This window comes from Littorina saxatilis, linkage group LG6 (genome assembly GCF_037325665.1).
Source record: "Littorina saxatilis isolate snail1 linkage group LG6, US_GU_Lsax_2.0, whole genome shotgun sequence".
NCBI classification, from domain to species: Eukaryota; Metazoa; Mollusca; class Gastropoda; order Littorinimorpha; family Littorinidae; genus Littorina; species Littorina saxatilis.
In genome coordinates, this window is record NC_090250.1 from 19576695 (window position 1) to 19604224 (window position 27530).

General features: G+C 45.9%; 1 protein-coding gene across 2 annotated transcripts in view; it reads right to left on the reverse strand.

Annotated features, from left to right (window-relative positions):
• Positions 1–6: 6 nt before the first annotated feature.
• LOC138968677 (uncharacterized) overlaps positions 7–27530 on the reverse strand; it is a 34338-nt gene continuing 6814 nt past the window's right edge. For both annotated transcript variants that reach the window (XM_070341277.1, XM_070341278.1), the window contains exons 6-16: positions 25253–25375; positions 24285–24376; positions 23764–23967; positions 23226–23379; positions 14030–14165; positions 13217–13353; positions 12777–12920; positions 12204–12329; positions 6141–6292; positions 4968–5205; positions 7–2339 (exon numbers count right to left, since the gene is read on the reverse strand). In XM_070341277.1, the coding sequence (XP_070197378.1) occupies positions 2002–2339; positions 4968–5205; positions 6141–6292; positions 12204–12329; positions 12777–12920; positions 13217–13353; positions 14030–14165; positions 23226–23379; positions 23764–23967; positions 24285–24376; positions 25253–25375 (1844 nt within the window). In that variant the 3' untranslated portion in view covers positions 7–2001. The remainder of the gene's footprint in view (positions 2340–4967; positions 5206–6140; positions 6293–12203; positions 12330–12776; positions 12921–13216; positions 13354–14029; positions 14166–23225; positions 23380–23763; positions 23968–24284; positions 24377–25252; positions 25376–27530) is intronic.

Below are 27530 nucleotides of genomic sequence, written 5' to 3' on the forward strand. Positions count from 1 at the left end.
GTGAGAGAAACCATGCAATAGAGAAACCATGCAATAACTTGGTGACACCGATTCTTGGCAGCAATAATGTTCTCAAACTAGCCAGTCAGTCCATATCAGCCCTGAAAGAGGCGAGTATTTTACTCGCCATGGCGAGTAGAAACATGTAACTGGCAAGTAGAAATGTTCATCTACTCACCAAATGCGTGTAATGTTGCCGAAACAAATTGTTGGTTTGGCTAGTAAAGTTTGCTCTCTGGCGAGTACATTTTCAAAATGGCTAGTGCACCATTTTTTTGACTTTCAGGGCTGCGTATCCCTGCCCTATCACCCTCTTACTCCCCCCCCCCCCCCTTTCCCTTCTCATCTTACCTGTGATCTCTAACTTTCAACCCTTTGAATGTTACAGTTACACTGAGCTAAAGTGATTGAGAACACAAATTAGAGAGAGCATTGAGAACATGCTGAAAGATTACATGACTGTGTAAAACAGTGAATTGTACATTAAGCACCATCTGAAAATACTGAAGGAATAGACAATGTTCGGAAATAACTGTCACGTTTTCATGGGTTGTGGTAGAGTTGCTTTCCCTTGTTTTACCTTGCTTTTCCATAAAAATGCAGTCAAGCTACAGGTGACATTTTTAGCCAATCACTAGCTATCTGTGGCAGTGAAATCATGCCATAGACTAATGAAATTTGTGTATTTTCAGAAGTATCTGTGACCAAGCAGAATACATGTACTTCAAACACTATTAATCCTTTCCCCATAATAGTTTGAAACAGTCTTCTACTGCCTGTTACAGCAATAAAACATTTCAGGATGTTGAGTCTTAATTGTGTTTGGAAAAAAAAAAAGAGTGGGTGAGATTCACACTTGGGTCGAAAGGGTCAGATCCAAAGAAAATGGTTAAGAGATTCTTCACAATGTCAGAATGAAGAGACTCAAACTGGGTTCTAAATGAGTCAGATCCACAGAAAAAGATTGAGTAGATTCAACACAATGTCAGAATAAAGAGACCCAAACTGGGTTCAAAATTAAGGGTCAGATCCACAGAAAAGGGTCATAGGATAGAACAAAGCTTCCCATGGACTTCTTTGAATCCAGAAAGAGTATACAGGCTGTGACCAATAAAGAAAGGATGGAATGTTCAATGTAATGATGGATGGAATGTTCAACCTGACCATGGCAGTCTTCCTACAGTATTGGTGTCAGAGGGTCAGGCTCACAACACGAAGGTGTGGCTATGGCAGTGTTTCAGGGTCTTCATTAGCAAAGTCAGCTTTTCATAGCCTTGTGACGACAGCCTTCGTGAGGGCAGTGGCAGGCTCACAACACAATGGTGCGTTTCAAAATCGTCATTGGCAAAGTCAGCGTTTCTCATTCTTGTGATGACAGCCTTCAGGATGGCAGCATTTCACAATGTTTTCTGGCAAAGTCAGCATTTTACATCCTTGTGACAAAACCTTCATGACGGCAGCATTTCACAATGTTTTCTGGCAAAGTCAGCATTTTACATCCTTGTGACAAAACCTTCATGACGGCAGCATTTCACAATGTTTTCCGGCAAAGTCAGCATTTTACATCCTTGTGACAAAACCTTCATGACGGCAGCATTTCACAATGTTTTCTGGCAAAGTCAGCATATTACATCCTTGTGACAAAACCTTCATGACGGCAGCATTTCACAATGTTTTCTGGCATTGTGATGACAGCCTTCATGACGGCAGCATTTCACAATGTTTTCTGGCTAAGTCAGCATTTTACATCCTTGTGACAAAACCTTCATGACGGCAGCATTTCACAATGTTTTCTGGCAAAGTCAGCATTTTACATCCTTGTGACAAAACCTTCATGACGGCAGCATTTCACAATGTTTTCTGGCATTGTGATGACAGCCTTCATGACGGCAGCATTTCACAATGTTTTCTGGCTGTGGCAGCATTTCACAACCTTGAGACGACAGCCTTCATGACGTCCGCATTTCAAAATATTTTGCTCGTAAAGTCAGCGTTTCACAATCACATCCTAGTAACGACAGCCTTCATGACGGCAGCAGCAGCCAGAGCGGCGTAGGGGCGCCATTCCTTCTTTGTGCCGTCGCTGTAGTCGCAGCACCCTCTGATAACCAGGAAGCTGTCGTTACCCCCTCCCTCCAGCCCCTCCAGCAAGGCGAAGTAATCCCTGTCGTACGCTTTGACGCCGTTCAGCTGCGCGAAGTTACGCCTGAGGTGGTCGGCCCGCGCCACAATCCTGCCAGAGCCGACCGTGCCGTAGTGGACGGTCACCTGACCCTCCTTGAAACCACGCCCCCCGTACATGGAGCGAGGCCGGGGGTGCTCACACTGCACCATGGAACCTGCAGGTAGACAGTGAACATGTCAGGTAAATATGTCAGGTAGACAGTGAACATGTCAGGTAAATATGTCAGGTAGACAGTGAACATGTCAGGTAAATATGTCAGGTAGACAGTGAACATGTCAGGTAAATATGTCAGGTAGACAGTGAACATGTCAGGTAGACTGAGTGAACATGTCAGGTAGACAGTGAACATGTCAGGTAAATATGTCAGGTAGACAGTGAACATGTCAGGTAAATATGTCAGGTAGACAGTGAACATGCCAGGTAGACAGTGAGTGAACATGTCAGGTAGACAGTGAACATGTCAGGTAAATATGTCAGGTAGACAGTGAACATGTCAGGTAGACAGTGAGTGAACATGTCAGGTAGACAGTGAACATGTCAGGTAGACAGTGAACATGTCAGGTAAATATGTCAGGTAGACAGTGAACATGTCAGGTAGACAGTGAACATGTCGGGTAGACAGTGAACATGTCAGGTAGATATGTCAGGTAGACAGTGAACATGTCAGGTAGATAGTGAACATGTCAGGTAAATATGTCAGGTAGACAGTGAACATGTCAGGTAGACAGTGAACATGTCAGGTAAATATGTCAGGTAGACAGTGAACATGTCAGGTAGACAGTGAACATGTCAGGTAGACAGTGAACATGTCAGGTAGACAGTGAACATGTCAGGTACAGACCTGCCTACCCCTGAAATGTACCATGTGTAGTTTTGGGTGTGAAAATAAGGCAAATGTGTAGTTTGGCAGGTGAATGTGTAGTATTTCAATTCGATCAACCCAAACCGCAAAACAGAACAGTTACTTATACCGTACTAAAACAAACACTCAACACTCCAAACAAAACTATTACAATGTGAACAATACTCCTCATACAAATACAAACAAAGCCCCCACAAAAATACAAGCCAAGCATTAAGTTTATTTGTTCAGAAAAAAAAAATTAACTAGTTTGGAACATTTCAATTTGTTAAAAAAAAGCTATGTTGAGGGGTATGCAGTTCATAATACAGTGGGACCCCCTATTCAAGACCTGTGACAATCTGAGAACATCAAGTCACAAAAAGTAGGGACTGGGAGTATGTGTATCAACATGAAGGCAAATTTGCATATAAACAGAACAGGTTTGCGTCGGCAATAATAATAATATGGCAGGTCATTGCCTCTGCTCTGGTTACCGATCTCTCAAAAGTGAGCTTGTCTTGGTCTTCTTTCCCTGGCACGGGTTTCTTCACAAAACAGTCCAATTTTTCCTCTGCTTTGGTCGGGATTTCTCGAATTCCTCATGAGAAGTGCTTTTCTTGTGGCGGTTACACGGTCGTAAAGCCCACTGTGCTTCTCTGAAAAAGCCGTGTTGCACACAGTGCAGTGGGCAAAATGCTTCCCTTTTCTCCACGAAACTAGGCATGGATGCTCCTCATAGTACTTTGGCAGAAAAGCCTTGCTGGGAGTTTGACCAAACTTCTTTTTTTTGCTAGGTGGCGGTTGATCGCCAAAGTCTTCTGAATCCGTGTTCGTCGCTGTTGCCATATTTTTCCCTCCAGAAAGAATGAGCCACGAAGTGACCGCGTTCAGAAAAGTATGTGCTGAAATGCCCGCGATAGTTGTAATAATAGCAGCAAGACCAACTGACTACGCTACTCTCGCGGGCGCCGGGCATGTTTTGCACGCAGTACACAACCGGTTAGTACAAATTATGGATCGGAACTCGCTCGCGTTTTTGCGTATTCAAAATGTCAAAATGTGTAGTCGAAACGAAACGTTTGCGTAGTATAAGACAAGCATGCGTAGTTGCGTAGTTTGGGGACCAAAATCGTAGTTTACTACGCTCAATGTGTAGTGTAAACAGGTCTGCAGGTAGACAGTGAACATGTCAGGTAAATATGTCAGGTAGACAGTGAACATGTCAGGTAGACAGTGAACATGTCGGGGAGACAGTGGACATGTCAGGTAAATATGACAGGTAGACAGTGAACATGTGAGGTAGACAGTGAACATGTCAGGTAAATATGTCAGGTAGACAGTGAACATGTCAGGTAAATATGTCAGGTAGACAGTGAACATGTCAGGTAAATATGTCAGGTAGACAGTGAACATGTCAGGTAGACAGTGAACATGTCAGGTAGACAGTGAACATGTCAGGTAGACAGTGAACATGTCAGGTAGACAGTGAACATGTCAGGTAGACAGTGAACATCTAAAGCTTGGTGCAACCAGCTTCACGAAGTATCATCATGTAGTGGACTTGGCCCAGTTAAGGACAGGCTTAACAGTGAATATGTCCTGTCTTTCTTGAAACCAGGCAACGTGTACATGGATGTCAAAAGCATATGATGCATGACATACGTACCAAAAATATATGACGCAGTGAGTAGAGATTAGCCAAGTTTTGCCAACCCTGACTAGTAGATTCTTCAATAGTTCATAGGGTATCTTATTTCAGACGCTTTTAACAATCCTTTTAAACTTTGGTTTTCCCAAAGTAGCCCATGACACAACTCCAGTGGCAATGAACCTACTGAGCAATTTCCGTCAGAATCGGTGCAGCCGTTCCAGAGTCTTTCATCATCATACGAACACACCAGACAGAAAGAAACCAGCTTCATGTAGTAGAATACCCACCATCAGCCTGAGTCATGTACAGCCTGTCTCGTTGCATGGGCGGGCGATGGAAGCTGGATTCGTCTCCCCTTAACGTGTCCTTGCCCTCTTCAACAAGGCCGTCCCAAGGTCGGTCGCTGTAGGGGCGTGACTCCACCTGGTGGCGGATGGACTGTGTGACCTTGAGCAGCGTCTTGTCCGTTGACCCCCAGGTGCGAGTGTTGTAGTTGTAGCCCAGACCCCCCGGGATCTTCTCCACCTGGACACAACACACACATGTACGTCATCGACACAACACACACATGTACGTCATCGACACAACACACACATGTACGTCATCGACACAACACACACATGTACGTCATCGACACAACACACACATGTACGTCATCGACACAACACACACATGTACGTCATCGACACAACACACACATGTACGTCATCGACACAACACACACATGTACGTCATCAACACAACACACACATGGACATCACAGACCTACTAACCCTTGTAAAGTACAAGAGTTTTAACTTTTAAAGGAGATTTTTAACAAGATTTGAAGAAAGTTAACAAATGTGAAAGTTATAAAGTCTAAAAACCTTCTTTTAGCAGTGATAGACCTGATTGTAAATAGTTTTTAGCATGGAGCTTGCCATGTGAACTGAGAAAAGAAACAAGCTTGCATCGGTCTCGAATAGCAATATCAGCTGAAGAGATAATAAAAATAATAACCAACCAACCAACCTTCTGTCCCAAACACTGTCTCTAACATCTGTCTCTGTGACTGTCTTACCTTCCGTCCCCAATACATGTCACTATCTCTAACACCTATCACTGTCCTACCTTCTGTCCCCAATACATGTCACTATCTCTAACACCTATCACTGTCTTACCTTCTGTCCCCAATACATGTCACTATCTCTAACACCTATCACTGTCCTACCTTCTGTCCCCAATACATGTCACTATCTCTAACACCTATCACTGTCTTACCTTCTGTCCCCAATACATGTCACTATCTCTAACACCTATCACTGTCCTACCTTCTGTCCCCAATACATGTCACTATCTCTAACACCTATCACTGTCTTACCTTCTGTCCCCAATACATGTCACTATCTCTAACACCTATCACTGTCCTACCTTCTGTCCCCAATACATGTCACTATCTCTAACACCTATCACTGTCTTACCTTCTGACAGTAGATGTACTGGGACCCCCCGCTGTCCACGGGAGTTGAGACAACGACGTCGCCCAGTCTCACGTGCTGGCTGAAGTCGGTGTGGTGCGGCACCGCCCCTCCCACCCCCACCAGTATTACATGGCGCACCTGGTTGAAGATACCTGTGAAACACGTGACACACCTGGTCAAATATACCTGTGTAACACATGACACCTCCAAACATCTGAGGTCCTAAAAAGGAGGGAGTCTTAAGATAGAGGGACATTAACGAAAGAAAAGTGAATGCTTAATACGACTCCCAGACCTGTTTACCCTAAACCCGAGGCAAGAGTACTTTCCCAAAAAGTTGAGTGTATTTTTCAAAAAGTTGGTGTACTTTGCAAGCAAAGCCATATGGGCTAGGGAAAATGTACGCGTGGGTGCAAACGTGTTTGTGTAAGAATAGCATGTCTTGTGAACACCTTCAGAATTTAACTCCTTCCAATACAACAGGGATAAAACAATTTTATTTACCTGTCAGTTTATAGCATTATAACTAGTGTCTTCCAAACAGATTGATAATGAAAAGATGAAGTTCGTGAAATAACATCTGCGGTTGACAGTGGCAAGTTCATTTTTACAATCATCTCAGAAAACATTGCTTCAGCACGGACTACAGCCTTTTTTTCTGGCAGGATTTGCTTTGCGGGAATGAACTTCATAATTCCGTGGCAGCTTTCAGTCGATTTCTTTGCAGCAACCTTGTCCAGGTGAGTTTTGGAAATGCCCCAATCACTGTGTTCCATTTCAGGCACTGTCAGCTGCAGACTGGCTCCAGCTAAAAATAACTGGGAACAACCTCTCCCCTCCTGCCTATTTACCCTTTCCTCCCCCATTTCCCTCCAACACCTCCCACCCACAGTGGCGCCTGAAATTGGGTCAGATCACTCTTCTTTGTCTGCAGCGAGCGGCCACGAGCGTGTGTGGCCGCTCTCTGTTAGCTGTGTTGATAAGGGTGCCGCCGAGCAGAGAGATAGCAGTGGTTCAGTGCGGGATAATTGGTGTGCCTTTTGGAACTGATGTTTTTAGTGTGTTTTGCCGGGCATCTCTCAATAGTTGTATTTATTGCAATGCATGCCACAATTCACAAGACAGAAGAAAGGATAAATGAGAGAATTAGAAAAAGTGTGTCCCCCCCCCCCCCCCCCCCCCCAAGTATATAATTATGCGACTCTTTGCACTCTGAAAAAAAATGTGCATGCTGCATTTAATGAAACACCTTGAAACAACGCAGTAAACAAAACATCCTAAATGTGCCACAATAAAAGAACACAAAATAATGAAAGATAAAGACAAAGGTAATGCCCAAGTACATAATACATATATACAACACTTTACGAAATATATACAAACAGTAGAGTATATACAGTCGTATATTTACATACATATTATGCCAAGGACTACTAGTAGAAGTCATTGATGGTGCGCATGTAAAATTTGTTTTGCGTTTATATAAGTATATAATTCAAAATAGTGTAGATAATGTCAGTAACATATAAGAAAGAACAAGTCGCGTAAGGCGAAAATACAATATTTAGTCAAGTAGCTGTCGAACTCACAGAATGAAACTGAACGCAGCAAGACCGTATACTCGTAGCATCGTCACTCCACCGCCCGTGGCAAAGGCAGTTCACGTGGAATTGACAAGAAGAGCGGGGTATTCGTTGCGCTGAGAAGGATAGCACGCTTTTCTGTACCTCTCTTCGTTTTAACTTTCTGAGCGTGTTTTTAATCCAAACATATCATATCTATATATTTTTGGAATCAGGAACCGACAAGGAATAAGATGAAAGTGTTTTTAAATTGATTTCGAAAAAAAAAAATTGATAATAATTTTTATATATTTAATTTTCAGAGCTTGTTTTTAATCCGAATATAACATATTTATATGTTTTTGGAATCAGCAAATAATGGAGAATAAGATAAACGTAAATTTGGATCGTTTTATAAATTTTTATTTTTTTTTACAATTTTCCGATTTTTAATGACCAAAGTCATTAATTAATTTTTAAGCCACCAAGCTGAAATGCAATACCGAACCCCGGGCTTCGTCGAAGATTACTTGACCAAAATTTGAACCAATTTGGTTGAAAAATGAGGGCGTGACAGTGCCGCCTCAACTTTCACGAAAAGCCGGATATGACGTCATCAAAGACATTTATCAAAAAAATGAAAAAAACGTATGGGGATTTTATACCCAGGAACTCTCATGTCAAATTTCATAAAGATCGGTCCAGTAGTTTAGTCTGAATCGCTCTACACACACGCACACACAGACAGACAGACAGACACACACACACACACACACACACGCACATACACCACGACCCTCGTTTCGATTCCCCCTCGATGTTAAAATATTTAGTCAAAACTTGACTAAATATAACAAGTCGCGTAAGGCGAAAATACAATATTTAGTCAAGTAGCTGTCGAACTCACAGAATGAAACTGAACGCAATGCCATTTTACTCGTAGCATCGTCAGGCCACCGCTCATGGCAAAGGCAGTGAAATTGACAAGAAGAGCGGGGTAGTAGTTGCGCTAAGAAGGATAGCACGCTTTTCTGTACCTCTCTTTGTTTTAACTTTCTGAGCGTGTTTTTAATCCAAACATATCATATCTATATGTTTTTGGAATCAGGAACCGACAAGGAATAAGATGAAAGTGTTTTTAAATTGATTTGGACAATTTAATTTTGATAATAATTTTTATATATTTAATTTTCAGAGCTTGTTTTTAATCCGAATATAACATATTTATATGTTTTTGGAATCAGCAAATGATGGAGAATAAGATAAACGTAAATTTGGATCGTTTTATAAATTTTTATTTTTTTTTACAATTTTCAGATTTTTAATGACCAAAGTCATTAATTAATTTTTAAGCCACCACGCTGAAATGCAATACCGAACCCCGGGCTTCGTCGAAGATTACTTGACCAAAATTTGAACCAATTTGGTTGAAAAATGAGGGCGTGACAGTGCCGCCTCAACTTTCACGAAAAGCCGGATATGACGTCATCAAAGACATTTATCAAAAAAATGAAAAAAACGTTCGGGGATTTCATACCCAGGAACTCTCATGTCAAATTTCATAAAGATCGGTTCAGTAGTTTAGTCTGAATCGCTCTACACACACACACACACACACACACACACACACGCACGCACGCACGCACATACACCACGACCCTCGTTTCGATTCCCCCTCGATGTTAAAATATTTAGTCAAAACTTGACTAAATATAAAAAAGATCTTACGGTAGTTCATGTTCATGTTACAGTGTTAGCTGCATGTGAATAAAACAAAAAAGCTTACCTCACGGCCCTCCTATACAAGTCTCACAAACTTGTATATATAATATACCACAGGAGAAAAAAAAAACGTAGCTCGCGCGCGCTCACCCAAATCCGCGCGAAGTGCCACATGATATTATACCCCGACAACACATAGGCGGATAATACATGTATGTCAATAGTATGAAACAAAACATGCCACAATTTTCAAGACAGAAGAAAGGGTAAATGAGAGAATTAGAAAAAGTGTTTGCTCCTCAAGTATATAATTATGCCACTCTTTACACTCTGAAAAACATGTGCATGTTGCATTTAAAGAAACAGGAACGGCACAGTATGTAAGACGGCAGAAGACAACACAGTAAACAAAACATCCTAAATGTGCCACAAAAAAAGAACACTAATTAATGTCGTATTTAAAAACATATTATAGGCATGCGTATGGTGCGCATGTGAAATTTGTTTTGCGTTTATATAATTCAAAATAGTGCAATTAATGCCTGTAATATAAAAGAAAGAAAAAACGGTCTTTCAATACATGTTCATGCAAATTGTTAGCTGCATGTGAAGAAAACAAAAAGCCTACCTGACCCTGCAACTGTTGGTCAGTAATCCAATAGCAGCACACAAGTCGATTTGAAAGTTTTTCAACACAGTTTTTCACTCGTATTGTTCTCACAAACTTGTATATATACCACAGGAAACAAAACTCGTCGATCCGACGACAATTTAACGTTTGTTTCATTATCGCAAACAAAACAGAACAGACAAAACGAAACAAAACAACACAGCACAACAGTTGGGGTTGTTATTTCTCTGAGATGCTGAAGAAAAAAAAGATGACGTGCATTGTAATGGAATAGAGTGGGTGTAATTTCAAACTAAACGGTTCAAATGTGAGTGTAAACACACTCTTTACGCGGGATCACATTCCCTCACACGCTGAGACGAACAGCGCATGTTGCACACAATGTACTTGAGAAAGTGGTGCCATTAGCTTCTTCAGAAACTTGAATACCATGAAACTGAAACAACACGGAAGCGTAGTTTTTGCAATGCCTAATGGTATGACGTTTGTCCTTCGCTGCCTTTGATCTTCTGCCACAAATTCTGCACATAGCATTTAGCCTAAATATGTGGAGATCTTCCGTATGTTGCACTGCCGCCATTCTTAACTGGGACACCTTAAATCAATAAATTGAAAGAAATTGACACCAATAAACAAGCTAAACCATGTACACACAAACAGACAGGCAAAAACATAAGCACAATTACAGTCACAAGTGACAACATTAAGTAAAGAATAAACACATCATACTGCTTAAGAACACAAAACAATGGGGGGGGGGGGGGGGGGGACGCAAAACAAGCAACAACAAAACAGAAAAGATGAAATGCACTGGAGTCAACAGCCACAGCGATTGTCACACATAGTCCATAAAACAAGTGTCTTGCAACGAGTGCCTGTTCCGATGAACCGTGCGTGCACCGCGTGGGTATTTACGGGGCAAATTAAATTGCTCCAGAAATCACACAAACACCTTGCGCAAAACTTATTCTCACTCTATAACACAGTTTAGAATAAGTACTTACTGACGGCAACACAGGAAACACAGTCAATTGCTGCTATGATTGTTGAGCGTGGTCAGAACATGGTACACAACGTGCATATTCTGAATATTGTAAGTGGAACAAAGAGCACGTGTCAGCACTGAGTTATATCAGTATTACCACAATTGCAGAAAAAGCGAGTCTTGCGTAAACCTCTGGTTTGCACTGACACAAAGCCTGTATATCAGAGTAACCAGATACACAAGATGAAGGTAATCCAACCATCAAGTCACGAAAACCATTCATTTCACGCCAAGAAATATGTATTTTTTCACACTGACACACACACAGCTGTACAGTGCCAAAGTCTTTGTGCTGCGCCAGCATTTCCGCGCCAAAGAGAAGAGAGGTCACCGGCACCGCGCGCGCAGGGCCCGCTGATAAAATTAGGCCGCAAGCTCCAAGGAAAGTTCAGCTGAGATAGCAAAGCCCTCCACCAAACGGAACAGTGTGCAATATCGTTCGATGTAATATTTCCCAGCATGGGCAACGGAGAAATCTGATTTACAATACTTGCAGTGTGCATGACTTTTTCCCATAGTAGACTCCACAATTCCTGGCTCTTTCTTATATTTCTCCAAAAAAATCTGCTGCTTCTGCTGTTTAGACTTGGTACAGTCATCCGAAACTGACACATTTTACCGCTTCATTTTGCCACGATCGTCCAGACGATCGCACGTGCCAACAACTGAACAAGGTTTCCACAGCTGAAGACTAGCTGTCATGGTTATCTCCCTTCAACCGAAACCGGTATCAGTTGTACCATCCCGTAATCAGCATACCAACACCGGAAAACGTATTCTAGACTTTTTCTTATGCGTATTTTGTGCGTGTGTCGCGTATTTGCGTACCGATAATAATTTGGCGTACAAAATACGCCCAAATCGTACTGGTAAACAGGTCTGGACTCCCCTTGGATATGTCCCATTTCAGTGGAACACACAAACAACTCCCCTTCCTCCCCCCCCCCCCCCTCCCAACAGAAAGCAAGATTTTAAAAGGGGGGTGGGGGGGGGGGTTGGAGGGTCTTAAAAGGGGGAGTTCCACTGCAACTTTTTATGAGCAAACCCTTTGAGTCTACCAAAGAGACCCAGAAAGTCTGCCAAAAAGATGCAGCATTTCTTACCCAGCAGGTTTGTGGCTGCGTTTTCTGAAGCAATCTCAGCATCCTCCCCGGTACCTTTCCTCGACAGCTTGGTGGATACCACCTGGTGCTTGCCAATCTGACCCAGCGTGTACACCTCCGATTCACCTGACGAAGATAGTACACATGTGTCATATGATTCACCTGACGGAGAAAGTATGCATGTGTCATATGATTCACCTGACGGAGAAAGTACAAACGTGTCATATGATTTACCTGACGGAGAAAGTACACACGTGTCATATGATTCACCTGACGGAGAAAGTACACACGAGTCATATGATCGACTCTGTACTTGAGATAGGTGTGTTTGTTGTCACAGACAGACAAACGGACAGACAAAGAGAGAAAGAAAGCATCTACCCTCTGTTCCACACTTTAAATAGGTGCGCTTGTTGTCACAGACAGACAGACAGACAAAAGGAAGGACGGACAGACAAACGGACAGACAAAGAGAGAAAGAAAGCATCTACCCTCTGTTCCACACTTTAAATAGGTGCGCTTGTTGTCACAGACAGACAGACAGACAGACAAAGAGAGAAAGAAATCACGTACCTTCTGTTTTACACTTGAGATAGGTGCGTTTGTTGTCAATCATTGCGTCCACGGCCAGTTTCTCCTCAAAGAGTGCGGTGATGATGGCAACCTTGATGTTGTCTTTATCCGCCACCAGGGGGAGCTCTTTCACCAGCTGTACGTCTGTCAACAATACCACACTTCCATAGATTGTAACCTTATGAACATAAACACATTCAATTTGCAAGTTATTTTTTATTTTTGCATTTTGACCTGATCCAGAAGACAGGGCCAAGATGCACGAGAAAGTTACCAACTGGGTGGGAGTCAGCCGCGGTGTTGGATTAGTTAAAACTTAGATTTGTTGTGATTTCAACGAATCAGAACCCGCGGTTTGTTCTCTTCCGTTTTGGTGGCACCCACTTTCGGTTCGTGCACCCCAGCCCCTAGTCTCCACCTCCATCACCATCACCACTCACCGTGCGGTGAAACCTCGGCCCATGTCTGCATCCTGACCCAGAAGCCGGTCTCTACCTCCCTCACCAGCCCCTTTTTCTGCAAGTCCTTCAGCATGACAATCGCTGTGATGTTGTCCGACTGCTTCACCACACTCTTCCTGTAACACACAACAGTCAACATGTGTTTATCCTGCACACCCGAGATAGACCACTCATGAGATAACAATATCGTTCAAACCACACGTGTGTATAATTATCATGTAAATGAGGTTGTGTTCAACTAGTCTGGCAGGGACCTGCCTTTTCACTGCCTTATGATACCAAAGTCACAGAGACAAACGTCATAATGAAAACACTTTTGCTCCTGCTATTTTCCATGAAAGAGTTTTTAGATCTAATACTTCACGCTACACTTTCTAAAGTGACGCTTCTTTGCTTTGACGTCAAAGATTGCACGGGGCTTTGGAAGAGATTGAGGTTCGAAAAGAAGTGTCTTCAATTTGTACGCCTCGACTGCAGGACAGTATGTAGCATAAACAGAATACTTCATGGCTTGCTGTGTCGTACCAAATTTACACAAATTGCTTTTTCAAATATTGAAAAGCTTGCTTTCACTTGCAGTTCAATATTTTAAAGAAGCAACTCATGTAAATCTGGTACGACACAGCAAGCCATGTAGTATTCTCTATAACACACACACACACAGACAGACAGAGACATACACACACACACACACTGTGATGTTGTCCGACTGCTTCACCATGCTCTTCCTACAACTCACGTAACAACACCAGAAAGTGGCAGTACATGGTGTGGGAAAGTGGAGGTACATACTTGAAGATGATGTTGACAGGCAGGGGGTCGGGGTAGGCGTCCTCCAGAAGTTGTAGCATGCGCTGTTTCTTGGCCATCCACAGCAGCGACAGCTTTACCTTGCTACGTCGCACTTCTCTGTGGAAATCCTTCTCCTCTGTGACAACAAGATACATGTCTGTTACACACAGTCATAGACACAGACAGACAGACAGACAGACACACACACACACACATACACATACACAGCAGTCAAAGCTTCACCTTGCTACGGCGCACTTCTCTGTGGAAATCCTTCTCCTCTGTGACAACAAGATACATGTCTGTTACACACACCCAGTCACAGACACACATAGACAGACACACAGACATACATGCACACACAGACACACAGGCAGACACACACATCACTGACAGTTTCAGGATGCTACGCCAAACCCCTCTGGTGAAATCCTTCTCTGGAGCCATAAGATACCAAGCAAGTCAGTAGGCATCAAGGGCTCCTGTCCTTGTCTCTCTATGGAGACAAGACAGACATCAGACAGACAGACAGACAGACATTTGATTGGGGAAAACATTGTGTCAGAAGACCAAGAGCAATCAGTGTGATTCACATTGTAAGGCTTCTTTTTAAGCCTACTGTCTATATGATACTTACCGAGACAGTACTATTCTTGCACATTATCTATTATAGGCCGAAAAAATTGGACAAAACGCTGCGTGGGTACAATTATCTCCCATAACCATGCGCCACCGTGGATCCCAAGCACTGTCTGAGTGCTTCCCCCTTACAGGATGTAGGTGGCGCGTCCTCTTTCTTTATGAGCTGCAGACCCTCAAAAAGCCCATAACATATCAAGAGGGGAGGCGGGAGGGAAACTCTAATAGTACTGTCTCGGTAAGTATCATATAGACAGTAGGCTTAAAAAGAAGCCTTACAGTCAATATAACACTTACCTCGACAGTACTATTCTTGCACAGAATACCAGAGTGGTGTGAGGGTGATATGTAGAGTATTAAACTCCTTAATCAAAATCACTTAAATCCAAGGATTAAGATACCCAGGCAATTTTCGAACAGTACTACTGTAAAAGAAAATATACCCAAGAAAAATACCTTAGACTGACGTGACCATGCTGGCAACCACTGCTTTGGCAATGCCATACGACTGGTCAAGCCTGAGACTGGAAAAGTCTCGCATATAGTGGTTAATAAACGTGGCTGGAGTCTTCCAGAACGCGACCGCCATTATGCTTTGGAGCGAGGCACCCCGCACGTGCGCCAACGAGGAGCCGATAGCCCGAATCTCGTGTGCCCTGATGTCAGGGACCACATCCACTTGAGCATGAACATAAGCCTGTTTGATAAGCAAGGTCAGCCAACGAGCTAAAGTTTGTCTAGAAATATCCGATTGGTACTTCGGATTAAGCGAGACAAACAGTGACCGCTTAGAAGACCGAAAGCTACGTGTTCTATCCAGGTACACTCTAAGGGCACGTACTGGGCAGAGGAAGCGATCAGGGTCATCATGTTCAAGAGTGGGAGCCAAGGCTTGAATGACTACTGGTTTGGACAACTCCGAGGCATTCTGATTCTTGGCTCGAAAGTCTGGTAGGAAAGCCAACGTCACCTGATGTGTGGTGAACTCAATGTCAAATTCCAGGCCACTCAAAGCTTGAATACCACTGAGTCTACGGCAAGTGGCTAAAGCGATGAGGAACACAGTCTTAAAAGTCAGGAACTTGATACTAATGCCTGCCAGGGGTTCAAACTCCTTGCTACGCAGGAGTTTGAGAACCAGGAAGACATCCCACTTGGGAAATGAAACCCGAGGTTTAGACACCGCTGCATTGCTAATACCCGAAAGGACATTAGCAATGAGGGAGGAACTGATCAAGTGTTCAGGTCTGCGACCAGTACCAGCCGCAATCGTGGAAGTGATGGCAGATTTGTATCCAAGAAGAGTCTTAGAAGAAAGACTCTTCTTTTGATACACTTCCACCAGGAAGTTGGCCAAGTCCTGTGTTGAGGGATAAAGCGGCTTTATCCCCTTGGACAAGGCGAAGGAGGCCCAAGCTCTCCAGCGTAAGTCATAGAGCTGATTAGTTGATCGCCTCTTAGCGTTCAAGGAAAACTCTACTGAACTCTTGTGCAATCCTAGTGCAAGCAGTTTGGAGCGCACAAGAGCCATGCGGTCAAGCACAGACTCTCTGGACGTGGATGAGGGAGGCCTGATCGAGGCTGGAGCAGACTTCCCCCGTCCAGATTCAGAGGTAGAGGGTCTACGTGGGTGAGACCGCGAAGATCTGGAAACCACGGAGCTGTTGGCCAGTAAGGCGCGACCAAAATCAGTCTTGGCCGTTCCTGCAGATACTTTGCCAGTACCCTCGGAATCAGAGATGTCGGGGGATAGGCGTAAGCATCGAGGAGCCTCCACGAGAGAGTGAATGCGTCCACGTGGAACGCATTCGTGTCTCGAAAGGGGCTGACGTACCTGGGAAGCCGAGCGCTGAATCGAGTTGCGAACAGATCGATCAGAGGACGGTCCCACCTTGCCCACAGACGCCGTAGAACGTTGTGAGCGATGGTCCATTCTGTGGGGAGAACCTGATCGCCCCGACTGAGAATGTCGGCCAGGGCGTTCAGTTTCCCCGGAACGAATTGGACTGACATCCGGACCTGATTGGTCTGGCACCAGAGCAGAATCTCCTCCGCTAACAGGGAGAGGGACCGAGAATTGGTGCCCCCCTGGTGGCGAAGGTAAGCTAGGCATGTGGTGTTGTCCCCGTGGACCAACACATCCTGATCCCGAATCAGGAGGCGAAACTCCAGCAGAGCCCGACGAACCGCCTCCAACTCTAGAAAGTTGATGTGTAGGAGGGACTCCTCCTGGGTCCAGACCCCCTGGGCCTCGTGCAGGTCCAGGTGGGCCCCCCAACCCCGCGTAGAAGCGTCGGTGTACAGGAAGAGAGACGGCCGTCTCGGTTGGATAGGCACCGCAGAGTTGAGCCAGATCGGGTCCAGCCATTGGACTACAGCCTCGTGAAACCAAGGCCCGATCTGGACCAACTCGGTGTAATCGAGAGGCCTGGAAGTCCGATCTGCTACTGCCCGTTGCAGGGGACGTTTGTGTAGCCTTGCAAGGGGCAGCAGCAGAGCGACAGACTCCATGGAACCCAACAGTTCCGCCAGCCGCCTGTGAGGAACAGCGCGGCAAGCCTGAATGGAGAGGATCTTTCGCCTCAGGGAGAGGATTCTGTCCGGGGAGGGAGACACAGTGTAAAGCACTGTGTCGAACGCCATCCCCAAGTAGCAAAACTGCTGGGCTGGCACGAGGTCTGACTTGTGCCACTGTATCTGGAACCCCAAAGCATGGGTCCGTTCCAGGACCTGCCGGGTGTGTTGGAGGCATTGATCGCGAGACTGGGCCAGGGTGAGCCAATCGTCCAAATATTGACGCAGACGCACACCCTGAGCTCTGACCAACGCCGCCAGCTCCTTGACCACCTTTGTAAAAATCAGCGGGGCCAAGGACAGGCCGAATGGGAGGGCCCGAAACTCGAACACTGTGCCCTCCCAAACAAACCGGAGCAGATGTCGGTACCCCGGGGCCACCAGGATGTGGAAGTAAGCATCCTGGAGGTCCACAGACGTGGCCCAATCGTTTGGCCGGATGGCCAACCGGACCGACGAAGGGGTTTCCATCTTGAACTTGCACCTGCGAAGGTACAAGTTCAAGGTGGAGAGGTCCAACACCGGCCTGAACCTGCCGTCCTTTTTGGGGACGGTGAACAGGCGGGAGTAGAACCCCGGAGAAGGCTGAGAAAGGGGGTAGACAGCCTTCTTCTCGACCAACGAGTTCACCTCGTCTTGAAGAGCCTGCCATCTGGCAGGGTCTCGAGGAGGGGGGAACGTCAAAGGTAGAGCGGACAATGGAGGTTGTGACGACAGCGGTAGAGAAAACCCCGACCCCACCACCCTCAAGATAAACTGGTTGGAGACCAGTCTGCCCCACATGTCGCGGGCCCGAAAAAGGGAACCGACGGACGAAAGAGGGGCAACTTGAGGGGGCGTCAACGTAGGGCCGGGACTCACTGAAAATTCTGCTGGCGGGCAGGCGCAGGCTTGCGACCACCCCCCTGGTGGTGCTGCTTACCCTGTCTGAGCACCCTTCTTCTTGCGCTTGGGAGCACGAGAAGCCGGGGCCGCAGGGGGGAACGCGACAGGCGCCTGAGAGGAGGAAGAAGGAGGCAGTGAAACTGGCTTCTTCTTCTTCTTCTTCTGAGGCTGGGAGCTGGAGGTGACTGTAGCACTTCTCTTACTCCCCGCCGACGTCGCCGAAGCAGCGAGGCCAACCATCAGAGAATCAGTGTTCCTCTGGCGTGTGGACTCCACCACAGAACGGACAGTGCCCGGATGAAAAAGGGAAGAAGGCTGAGGAAACGTGTTCCTCAGACTCTTCCTCATATCCGGAGGCACTAAAGAAGTAGCCAGAAAATGATCACGGAACAGGGCCAACAAGTGGACCCGTGTTCCAATGGCCAATTCTGCCGCAGTCGTCACGCACGATCGCACGGCATGCAAAGCCCGATCCACTCGAACCGTGTCAAGGACCCGAGTGGAATCGGACTCTGCCCGATCGGGAGGGTCCAACAGTGTGGACAGCGTGCTCATCCATGTCAAGGCCTGTGATTGGGCCTCGACAATGGAAGAAACGGTGGCCTCAAGATTGTGGAACGAAGCAGAGCTCAGTTCCACCTTCTTGACCGAAGGCACCTCCCCAACGAACACATCACCGTCAGCCCCACCCTGAACACTCGAAGTCTGGAAAGGGAGAGTTCGAGAGTCAAAGGGAAAAGGGAGGGACGAAACAGATTGGACACGAGGAAACAGTGGAGGTGCGCCTCCCGAAGGAAAGCACGGCACTGAATCCGCGTCCTCCCGAGGAACATAGGTCGCGTTCGCACGTGAATCTGTACTCCTCAGGCGATGTGCTGCCGCTTCCACCGTGGCACTAAGACTAGGGTGGAACGCGAATTGCTGGCGGCCGGATCGTTCATAAAACGAGCCGCCGGCAGACGCGGCGTGTGCCTCCCGCGCCCGGGCCGAAGCGGACTCCAAGGACGAGAGGGCGTCGGAGGGAAGGACGTCCTGAAACTGTTCAAACGTCCTTCTAGCTGTGCGAGGGAGAGCCTCCTGCCTCTCGTCCTCAGACTCCACGTCCTGTGTGTCAACCGAAGGGTTGGGAACACTAGACGACAGACGCTTAAGAGAGGCATCCGTGGCGTCAAGACGCCGCGTGATGTCTGTCATGTACTGTTGGAAAGTACGAAGCATAGCTTCGGAAGTTCCATCAGAAACCGGCAAGGGTAGAGGATCAGTGTTAACCTCAGGGCGACCCTGATCCTCCTCCCCATCGTCCTCTGACTCACTCTCCTCTTCACTTCCCGACAACTCCTCAACAGCAGGAGTGTAGGAAGCTTGAGGGGGAGGAGCCGAAAGTGATGAAGTAGACTGTGACGAAACGCCCACTGAAGCAAGAGGCCGCGAAGACCCCTGCCCCAAAGACGAAACGTCTCCAGCAGCCGAAGGGAGAGAACAACAAAAACCCTGCGACTGTTGGGTCAGTCCAGCCAACGAACCCCCACCATTTATAGACTGAACAGGGACCCATCGGGTCTGATCAGAAAAGAAATGGTCCGGTCCGGTCGGGGGTGCCGATCCGGTCCGGTCGGGTGGTCCGGTGTTCCGGTGTTCCGGTCCGGTCCGGTCGAGTGGTCCGGTGTTCCGGTGGTCCGGTCCGGTGGTCCGGTCCGGTCCCGTACCATCCGGAGGTCCCGTTCGGCACAGAACCATCCGTACCCACAAAAGTGTTCGGGTGGTTCGGTCCGGACGTGGAAACACCGTACCATCCGGACCCGTAGGTCCGGTGGTCCGGTGTGTTCCGGTTCGGTGCCAGACCACCCGGACCAACAGAGGTGGTCGGGTGGTCCGGTCCCGACCGGACCACTGGTCCCGTACCGTACCATCCGGACCCGTAGGTCCGGTGGTCCGGTGTGTTCCGGTTCGGTGCCAGACCACCCGGACCAACAGAGGTGGTCGGGTGGTCCGGTCCCGATCGGACCACTGGTCCCGTACCGTACCATCCGGACCCGTAGGTCCGGGGGTCCGGCAAGGGCCAGAGGTACTGTCCCGCACCGGACCCTAAGGTCCGGTACGGTCCCGTACCATGGGTCCCGTCCGGACCAAACCCGGAGGTCAAGTCCAGTCGGGACCCGTGGGTCCGGTTCGATCCCGACCCGTAAGCCTGGACCGTTCCGGACCCTTGGTCCGGACCATCCGTCACCCGAACACCAGACGCTAAGGAATGGCGTGGGGTCAAGACGGTCCGGTCGGAGGTGTCGGTCTGAGCAACAGAAACAATGTTCCCGTCGCCCTGACCATTCGACAGAAGTACCACGTTCTGTCGAACACCTCCACGTCCAGTAACTAGTCGGCCGGAGCGTTTCATAGAGGGACAGCCACCAGTCACACGGACGTCAGAGGGAACCGTAGTAGCAGTGGTCGTAGGCACGATGCCTGAAACCCCTGCCCCCACAGGACCGCCCTGAACGGGGTCAATTCGCATCCCAACCCCAGCGGGGAGGGAATTCATAGACCCCGTCATCTCCTCCGATCTCCCCCCCCATGAGTCCGAGACTACTGTCGAAACAGCAGTAGACGACCCAGCGAGGGAGTTCAGAGGAGGACCCGTGTCCCTCCTGGCTTCCACAGCGGTGGAAACCGAGGAGGGCACAGGAGAGGCACCGGAAAAGAAAGAAGTCGAAACCTGAGTCTCTCCCGTAGCCCCTAGATCAGATTCACCAACCCCCAAAGAGGGTTGGGAATCGACCCGCCCCCGGATTCGAGCCAGGGAGGAGAAGGAAACCTTCCCCCCAGGCTTGAAACCGGGAGGAGCTGAAGCCTGAGACTGAGGGCCGGACAACGGCGTCGAAGGGGGGGAAGCGTGTTCCACGGAAGGAGAAGGAGAAAGACGCTTTTTCTTTCCCCTCGACCTTCCCCGAACCTTCGACGGCGCAGCCCCGCCCGAAGTCCCAGGTTCAAGCCCAGCCTGTTTGAGCAAGCTCGCATTGAGCTTGCTCAAACAGGCTTTCTCCGCCCTCCCTCGCCGCAAACGCAAAGCGTTTGGGGAGGGAGAGTCGGAGCGCCGAAAGGTCCCCCTGTCCGTGCGCAAAACATGACGCTGTGCGCCCGGAGAAGGGTTGCCCCCGGCAGACTCTGGTTCCGTAGAACCAGAGCCCAAAACAAGACGAGACATCCTACCTCGCCCTGTACGTACCCTTAAAAAATCGAGAATTAACAAAATTCAAAGAAAATTAGGTCAATACTCAAGTGAATGAGGCGAAACGAGAAGCAGACGACCGGTCACCACGAAGTAGGACGGTAGGCACGCCGAGTCCGCCACACAACAACGGAGGCACAAGTTGGAAGAAAAACAACGTAGCCTCAAGCCAGAAGTGGAATAACACACAAAAATCCAACAGGTGGTAATCCACACAGAAAAGAAGACTCTAGAATCCAAAATAATCCGGGAGCGCAGCAGAAACACAGCCTACTGTCACGCGCGAAAAAAGAAAGAGGACGCGCCACCTACATCCTGTAAGGGGGAAGCACTCAGACAGTGCTTGGGATCCACGGTGGCGCATGGTTATGGGAGATAATTGTACCCACGCAGCGTTTTGTCCAATTTTTTCGGCCTATAATAGATAATGTGCAAGAATAGTACTGTCGAGGTAAGTGTTATATTGACTGACATCCTCAGAAACACAATGGGCAGGTAGGAAGGCAAGTCAAAACACTAAACAGGGCAGACATATAAAACAGACAGAATAGGAGGCTGACAGATGGAGTGAGCTGAGGTGAGGAAGGCTGGAAGGAAGGAAGGAAGGAAGGAAGGAAGGAAGGAAGGAAGGAAGGAAGGAAGGAAGGAAGGAAGGAAGAACAAGTCGCGTAAGGCGAAAATAGAACATTTAATCAAGCTCAGTCGAACTCACAGAATGAAACTGAACGCATTGCATTTTTTCCGCAAGACCGTACACTTGTAAAATCGTCTGTCCACCGCTCTAGCAAAGGCAGTGAAATTAACAATCCAGAAAAGCGCGGTAGCGGTTGCGCTGAGGAGGATAGCACGCTTTTCTATATCTCTATTCTTTTTAACTCTCTGAACGTGTTTTTAATCCAAACATATCATATCTATATGTTTTTGGAATCAGGAACCGACAAGGAATAAGATGAAATTGTTTTTAAATCGATTTCGGAAATTTAATTTTAATCATAATTTTTATATTTTTAATTTTCAGAGCTTGTTTTTAATCCAAATATAACATATTTATATGTTTTTGGAATCAGAAAATAATGAAGAATACGATAAATGTAATTTTGAATCATTTTATAACAAAATAATTTTAATTACAATTTTCAGATTTTTAATGACCAAAGTCATTAATTAATTTTTAAGCCTCCAAGCTGAAATGCAATACCAAAGTCCGGCCTTTGTCGAAGATTGCTTGGCCAAAATTTCAATCAATTTGATTGAAAAATGAGGGTGTGACAGTGCCGCCTCAACTTTTACAAAATGCCGGATATGACGTCATCAAAGACATTTATCAAAAAAATGAAAAAAACGTCTGGGGATATCATACCCAGGAACTCTCATGAAAAATTTCATAAAGATCGGTCCAGTAGTTTACTCTGAATCGCTCTACACACACACACACACACACACACACACACACACACACACACACAAACACACACACACACACACACACACACACACACACACCACGACCCTCGTTTCGATTCCCCCTCTATGTTAAAACATTTAGTCAAAACTTGACTAAATGTAAAAAAAGGACACAGAGACAGAGTGCACCACGTACCGAGGACCTCGTTAAACTCCCACCGCCCCTTGCCTGTTCTGCTGGTGGAAGGAAGGAAGGAAGGAAGGAAGGAAGGAAGGAAGGAAGGAAGGAAGGACGGAAGGACGGAAGGGCAGAGAGATAGACACATGGGTGGGACTGAACAATTTCATGACTCCTGAATCTTTAAAAAAAAAAAAAAAAAAAAAAAAAAAGCCCATAATTGAATCCGGATTTCCAAAATTCCGGTGTATGCCGGAAGAATCCCACCCTCGGAGACGGAGTGCACCACATACCCAGGACCTCGGCAAACTCCCAGCGCCCCTTGCCCAATCTGCTGGTGGAGACAGCCAGACAGTTGATGTGAAACTGGCGGTTTGGTGGCACCCTCCATCGCAAGAACTCCTGCATGCCGACCTTGGCTCCGCGACCCACCGATATCACGTGACCCTAGACATAGACGATGTTATTATCTCAAATGAGAAATGAACGACCCTGCAAGCATTTGTGCGTGTGTGGCACATCTATCTTTATGTTTCACGTGACCCTGCAAGCATTTGTATGGGTGTGGCACATCCATTTTTATGTTTATCGTACATTATTCTATTTACCTCGAAGTTAAATTGTCAGACTATTCCTTTGTATCGACTGTTCAGGAGTTTTATAACCAACCCTCACAACAAACACAAACAATCGCATACACACATGGGCACACACTTATTCATTTAGTGACTTGTAGTTATAGTCTTAGCCAAGAGACATGTTATAAAAAGATTCAAGAAGGCTCAGTTTCAAAAACCACTCCCTCATGGAACATTCACTCGTTTTGCTAACCTCCCATGAGATCCAGAAAAACCTGAACTCGTCCTCGCTGAGCAGATTGACGGTCTGTGCGTGAGCCTTGACAGGGCCCATGGAACTGTCCCTGATGAGAGACTGGGTGTTCTCCTCCGCACCCAGCACCACCTCGTACGTCTTGCGTTCAAGGTCACCGTACACCGCACACAGCGACAGGTACCCCTCGCCTGCCGCCCTCACCTGTGTGGAGATGTATGTGAAAAGTGAACTTAGAAATGTGTGTGTGCATGTGTGTGTATGTGTGTGAAAAGTGAACTGAGAAGTGTGTGTGTGTGTGTGTGTGTGTGTGTGTGTGTGTGTGTGTGTGTGTGTGTGTGTGTGTGAACAGAGAAGTCTGTCTGTGTATGTGTGTGTTCATGTCACCATCATATACAAAAAGGAAAACTGACAAAAAGAAAAACTCTTTCAGTTGTCATGCAAGCATGTGTGTATGTATGTGTGTATTTATATGTGAGCACACACACCTGTTACACTACGCAAAACGAATGAAATAATACCTTGAAGGTGAGGAAGTTCTTGTTGCTGACGGCAACCTCAGGGACATGTTGGTAGCAGTAGCTGTCTGGTGTGAACACTGTCACAAAACTCTCTGAAACCATAGCAACATGATTGTATTGGGTTCATCATAACGGAGAGTGCTCTCTCGTAAAATTGGGTACCTGAACTTTTTTTTTTTTTTTTTTTTAACACGTTTTTATTTCTTTTTGGTACACGACATCAACATCAGACAGCAACATAAAATAACATCAACCATACAAAAATATGCATCTTCAACAACAACAAAATAAAAAAAAAAAAAGAATTAATAAAAAAAAAATTTTAAAAAAAAACAACAACGGGAAAACACACTCAAGCATACAATCAGGGTACCTGAACTTATTTAGGGTCGGGGAAGAGGATTTGGCACACCATAGCAACATGTTTGTACTTGGTTCACCATAGCAACACGTTTGTACTGGGTTTATCATAGCAACATGTTTGTACTTGGTTCACCATAGCAACATGTTTGTACTTGGTTCACCATAGCAACATGTTTGTACTTGGTTCACCATAGCAACATGTTTGTACTTGGTTCACCATAGCAACACGTTTGTACTGGGTTTATCATAGCAACATGTTTTTATGTGGTTCACCATGTCAAAATGACTGTGCATAATTGTTCGTTATTTTGAAAGTATGTGCATTACGAAGCCTAAAAAAGTATGTGCATTATTATCAACAAACAGCCTCTGTCAAATACACAAACACGGGTAGATTGAACTCGGCAGCCCGGTAAAGCAATCAATCTAGGAGAGCGAACACTCTGATATAAAAACAAGCTGAAGTCGGATGTGCTGGGCCTGACTTGTCAGGCGCGTAACGGCAGCACAACGCATCTACGCTCACATGACAGACAACAACAACAGCGAACGACGAAGAAGAAGAAGAAATACACAAACGTGGAGGAGGAAGGACAGAAACTTACTAATGGGAGGTAACTCATTATCGGGGAAGAGGCCCTCTCTCTCTTGCACCTCCAGTTCCACACGACGAATAATTCGTGACTTCTGGAGCAGCACCAGGGCACGCTTGATAAAACCGATGTAGTCTGCACACACCAACAACTCATTATTCACCAATTTTACACACTTCTTCCAAGAAAACCAAGACGGATTTGAACAGTATCAGAAATACAGCAATATTCATCCACCACTCAGTCATGGGTCATAAATTGTCAGTCATGGGTCAGAATTTGTCAAACACACTATTACACTTTGAAAACTTGAAATTAACACTTTTAGTATATCTATGCAACAAACATGTAAACATTCCAGTCAACTGAGAAAGACAGAAAGGATGCTGAATTATCCGGGATGCAAATCAGGGCTTCTGAACATCCCGCTCAGTAAAGTTCAGCCCAAGAATACTGTTTGAAATAAAGCACTGTGCATGTGAACATCTCTTGGAAAACAAACAAACAAATAAACAAAAGCAGTGCACAATGCACAAAGTCAAAACCATTCTGTTTGAAAACTCCCAGAGCACAAGTGCCAGACCTGAAGGTCAAAAGTAACTGCCAGTCTGTTAATCTTGAAGGTCAAATGTAACTGCCAGTCTGATAATCTTGAAGGTTAAAAGTAACTGCCAGATTGAAGGTCAAAAGTAACTGCCAATGGTTTTACTGATGTAATCTGATGTTCTTCATGGTTAGTCAGTCAGTCAGCCAGCCTGCATGTTGTGTCTTTTTCACCGTCGGCATGTTGTGCTTAACACTTAACGTCCTCTGAATAACTTCTACTCTCTTGCCAGCGATCATGTTTTGTTGCTTCACACGAAGACCCACCGCCCTTTCTCCTTTCCAACAAATCATTATTTTTTTATTTTTTTTAACTCAGAAAAACAAAGAAGAAGAAGAAAATAAAAGAGCCAACAAAAAGAGATAGGAACACAACAAGTCATGAACAGGAAATCCCAAACACACCAAAGAGACAACTACTAGAGGCACATGAAAGAAACTGCCGGAAAAGACTTATAAAGAAACAACACCTCTACCATCTTAACTTCAGCAATGAATGCAAGTTTCACCAAAAGTAACTTAAAGAACAAATCCTGCTTTACTGATTAAAGTGTCTTACCTACAATCTATTTTCTTTACCTGCGAAAAAAATGATGCAAGTACTACTGTTCAACCAAACTGCTTAAAGTTTGTATACGATGATTATGACATTATTGGACATGGTTCTTTATTCAGTTCTTGGACTACGGCCATGTGTGAAAAGCATGTCAATGTTGACATTTGAATTTGCAGTTTTCTACAATGGGATAGTCTTCAACTTAAGGTTGAAAACAAGCTGATTTAGAGCATGTTCTAAAATCCTTGACAATATCAGCTGCCTGACTCATGTGGACCTGTATTAGAGCCTGACCCACCAAAAGAGAAAGCCCTGTTGTACACCGGAATGTGGGATCTAGACCTGCCAACCCTTGTGAAGCCTCAAGTGTAGCAATTTAGATTTTTTGGGAATTTTCAGCGTTGCAAATGGTGTTTAAGTGTAGCATTTCCTAAAATGTATTCCCACATTCGCATTTATGCCATCTTGCTCAAGAATAGACATGTTTAATAAAGTTTCATTAGAATGCAGGAACATAAAATGCCTATTAGAGAGTATCTGCAGTGCCACTTTTCAGTGTAGACGATGTTTTATGACCCATCTTGTTAGAGCTCCACGGGCGCAGTGGCATGGTGGTAAGACGTCGGCCTCCTAATCGGGAGGTCGTGAGTTCGATTCCCGGTTGCTGCCGCCAGGTGGGTTAAGAGTGGAGATTTTTCCGATCTCCCAGGTCAACTTGTGTGCAGACCTGCTCGTGACTTAACCCCCTTCGTGTGTACACGCAAGCACAAGACCAAGTGCGCACTGAAAAGATCCTGTAATCCATGTCAGAGTTCGGTGGGTTAAAGAAACACGAAAATACCCAGCATGCCTACTCAACGAAAGCGGAGTGAAGCTGACTATGCTCTCAGAGTATAGTGTGGGGAACCCAAATGGGCAATCGAGCTCACACGTAACCAGACAATTCTGGAACGCTGAAGAAGAAGAAGAAGAAGTTAGAGCTCCACGGAGTGGGATTCGGAAGCAGAAATGAGTACCAGGACTAAAAAAAAAGATAGGGAACTTTTGCATGCTTGTGAATATTCGTTTAAGCGTAGCAACCTTTAGCTTGGCGCAGCTATTTCTCTAAAAGTTTAGCAAGTGGCAGCTCTG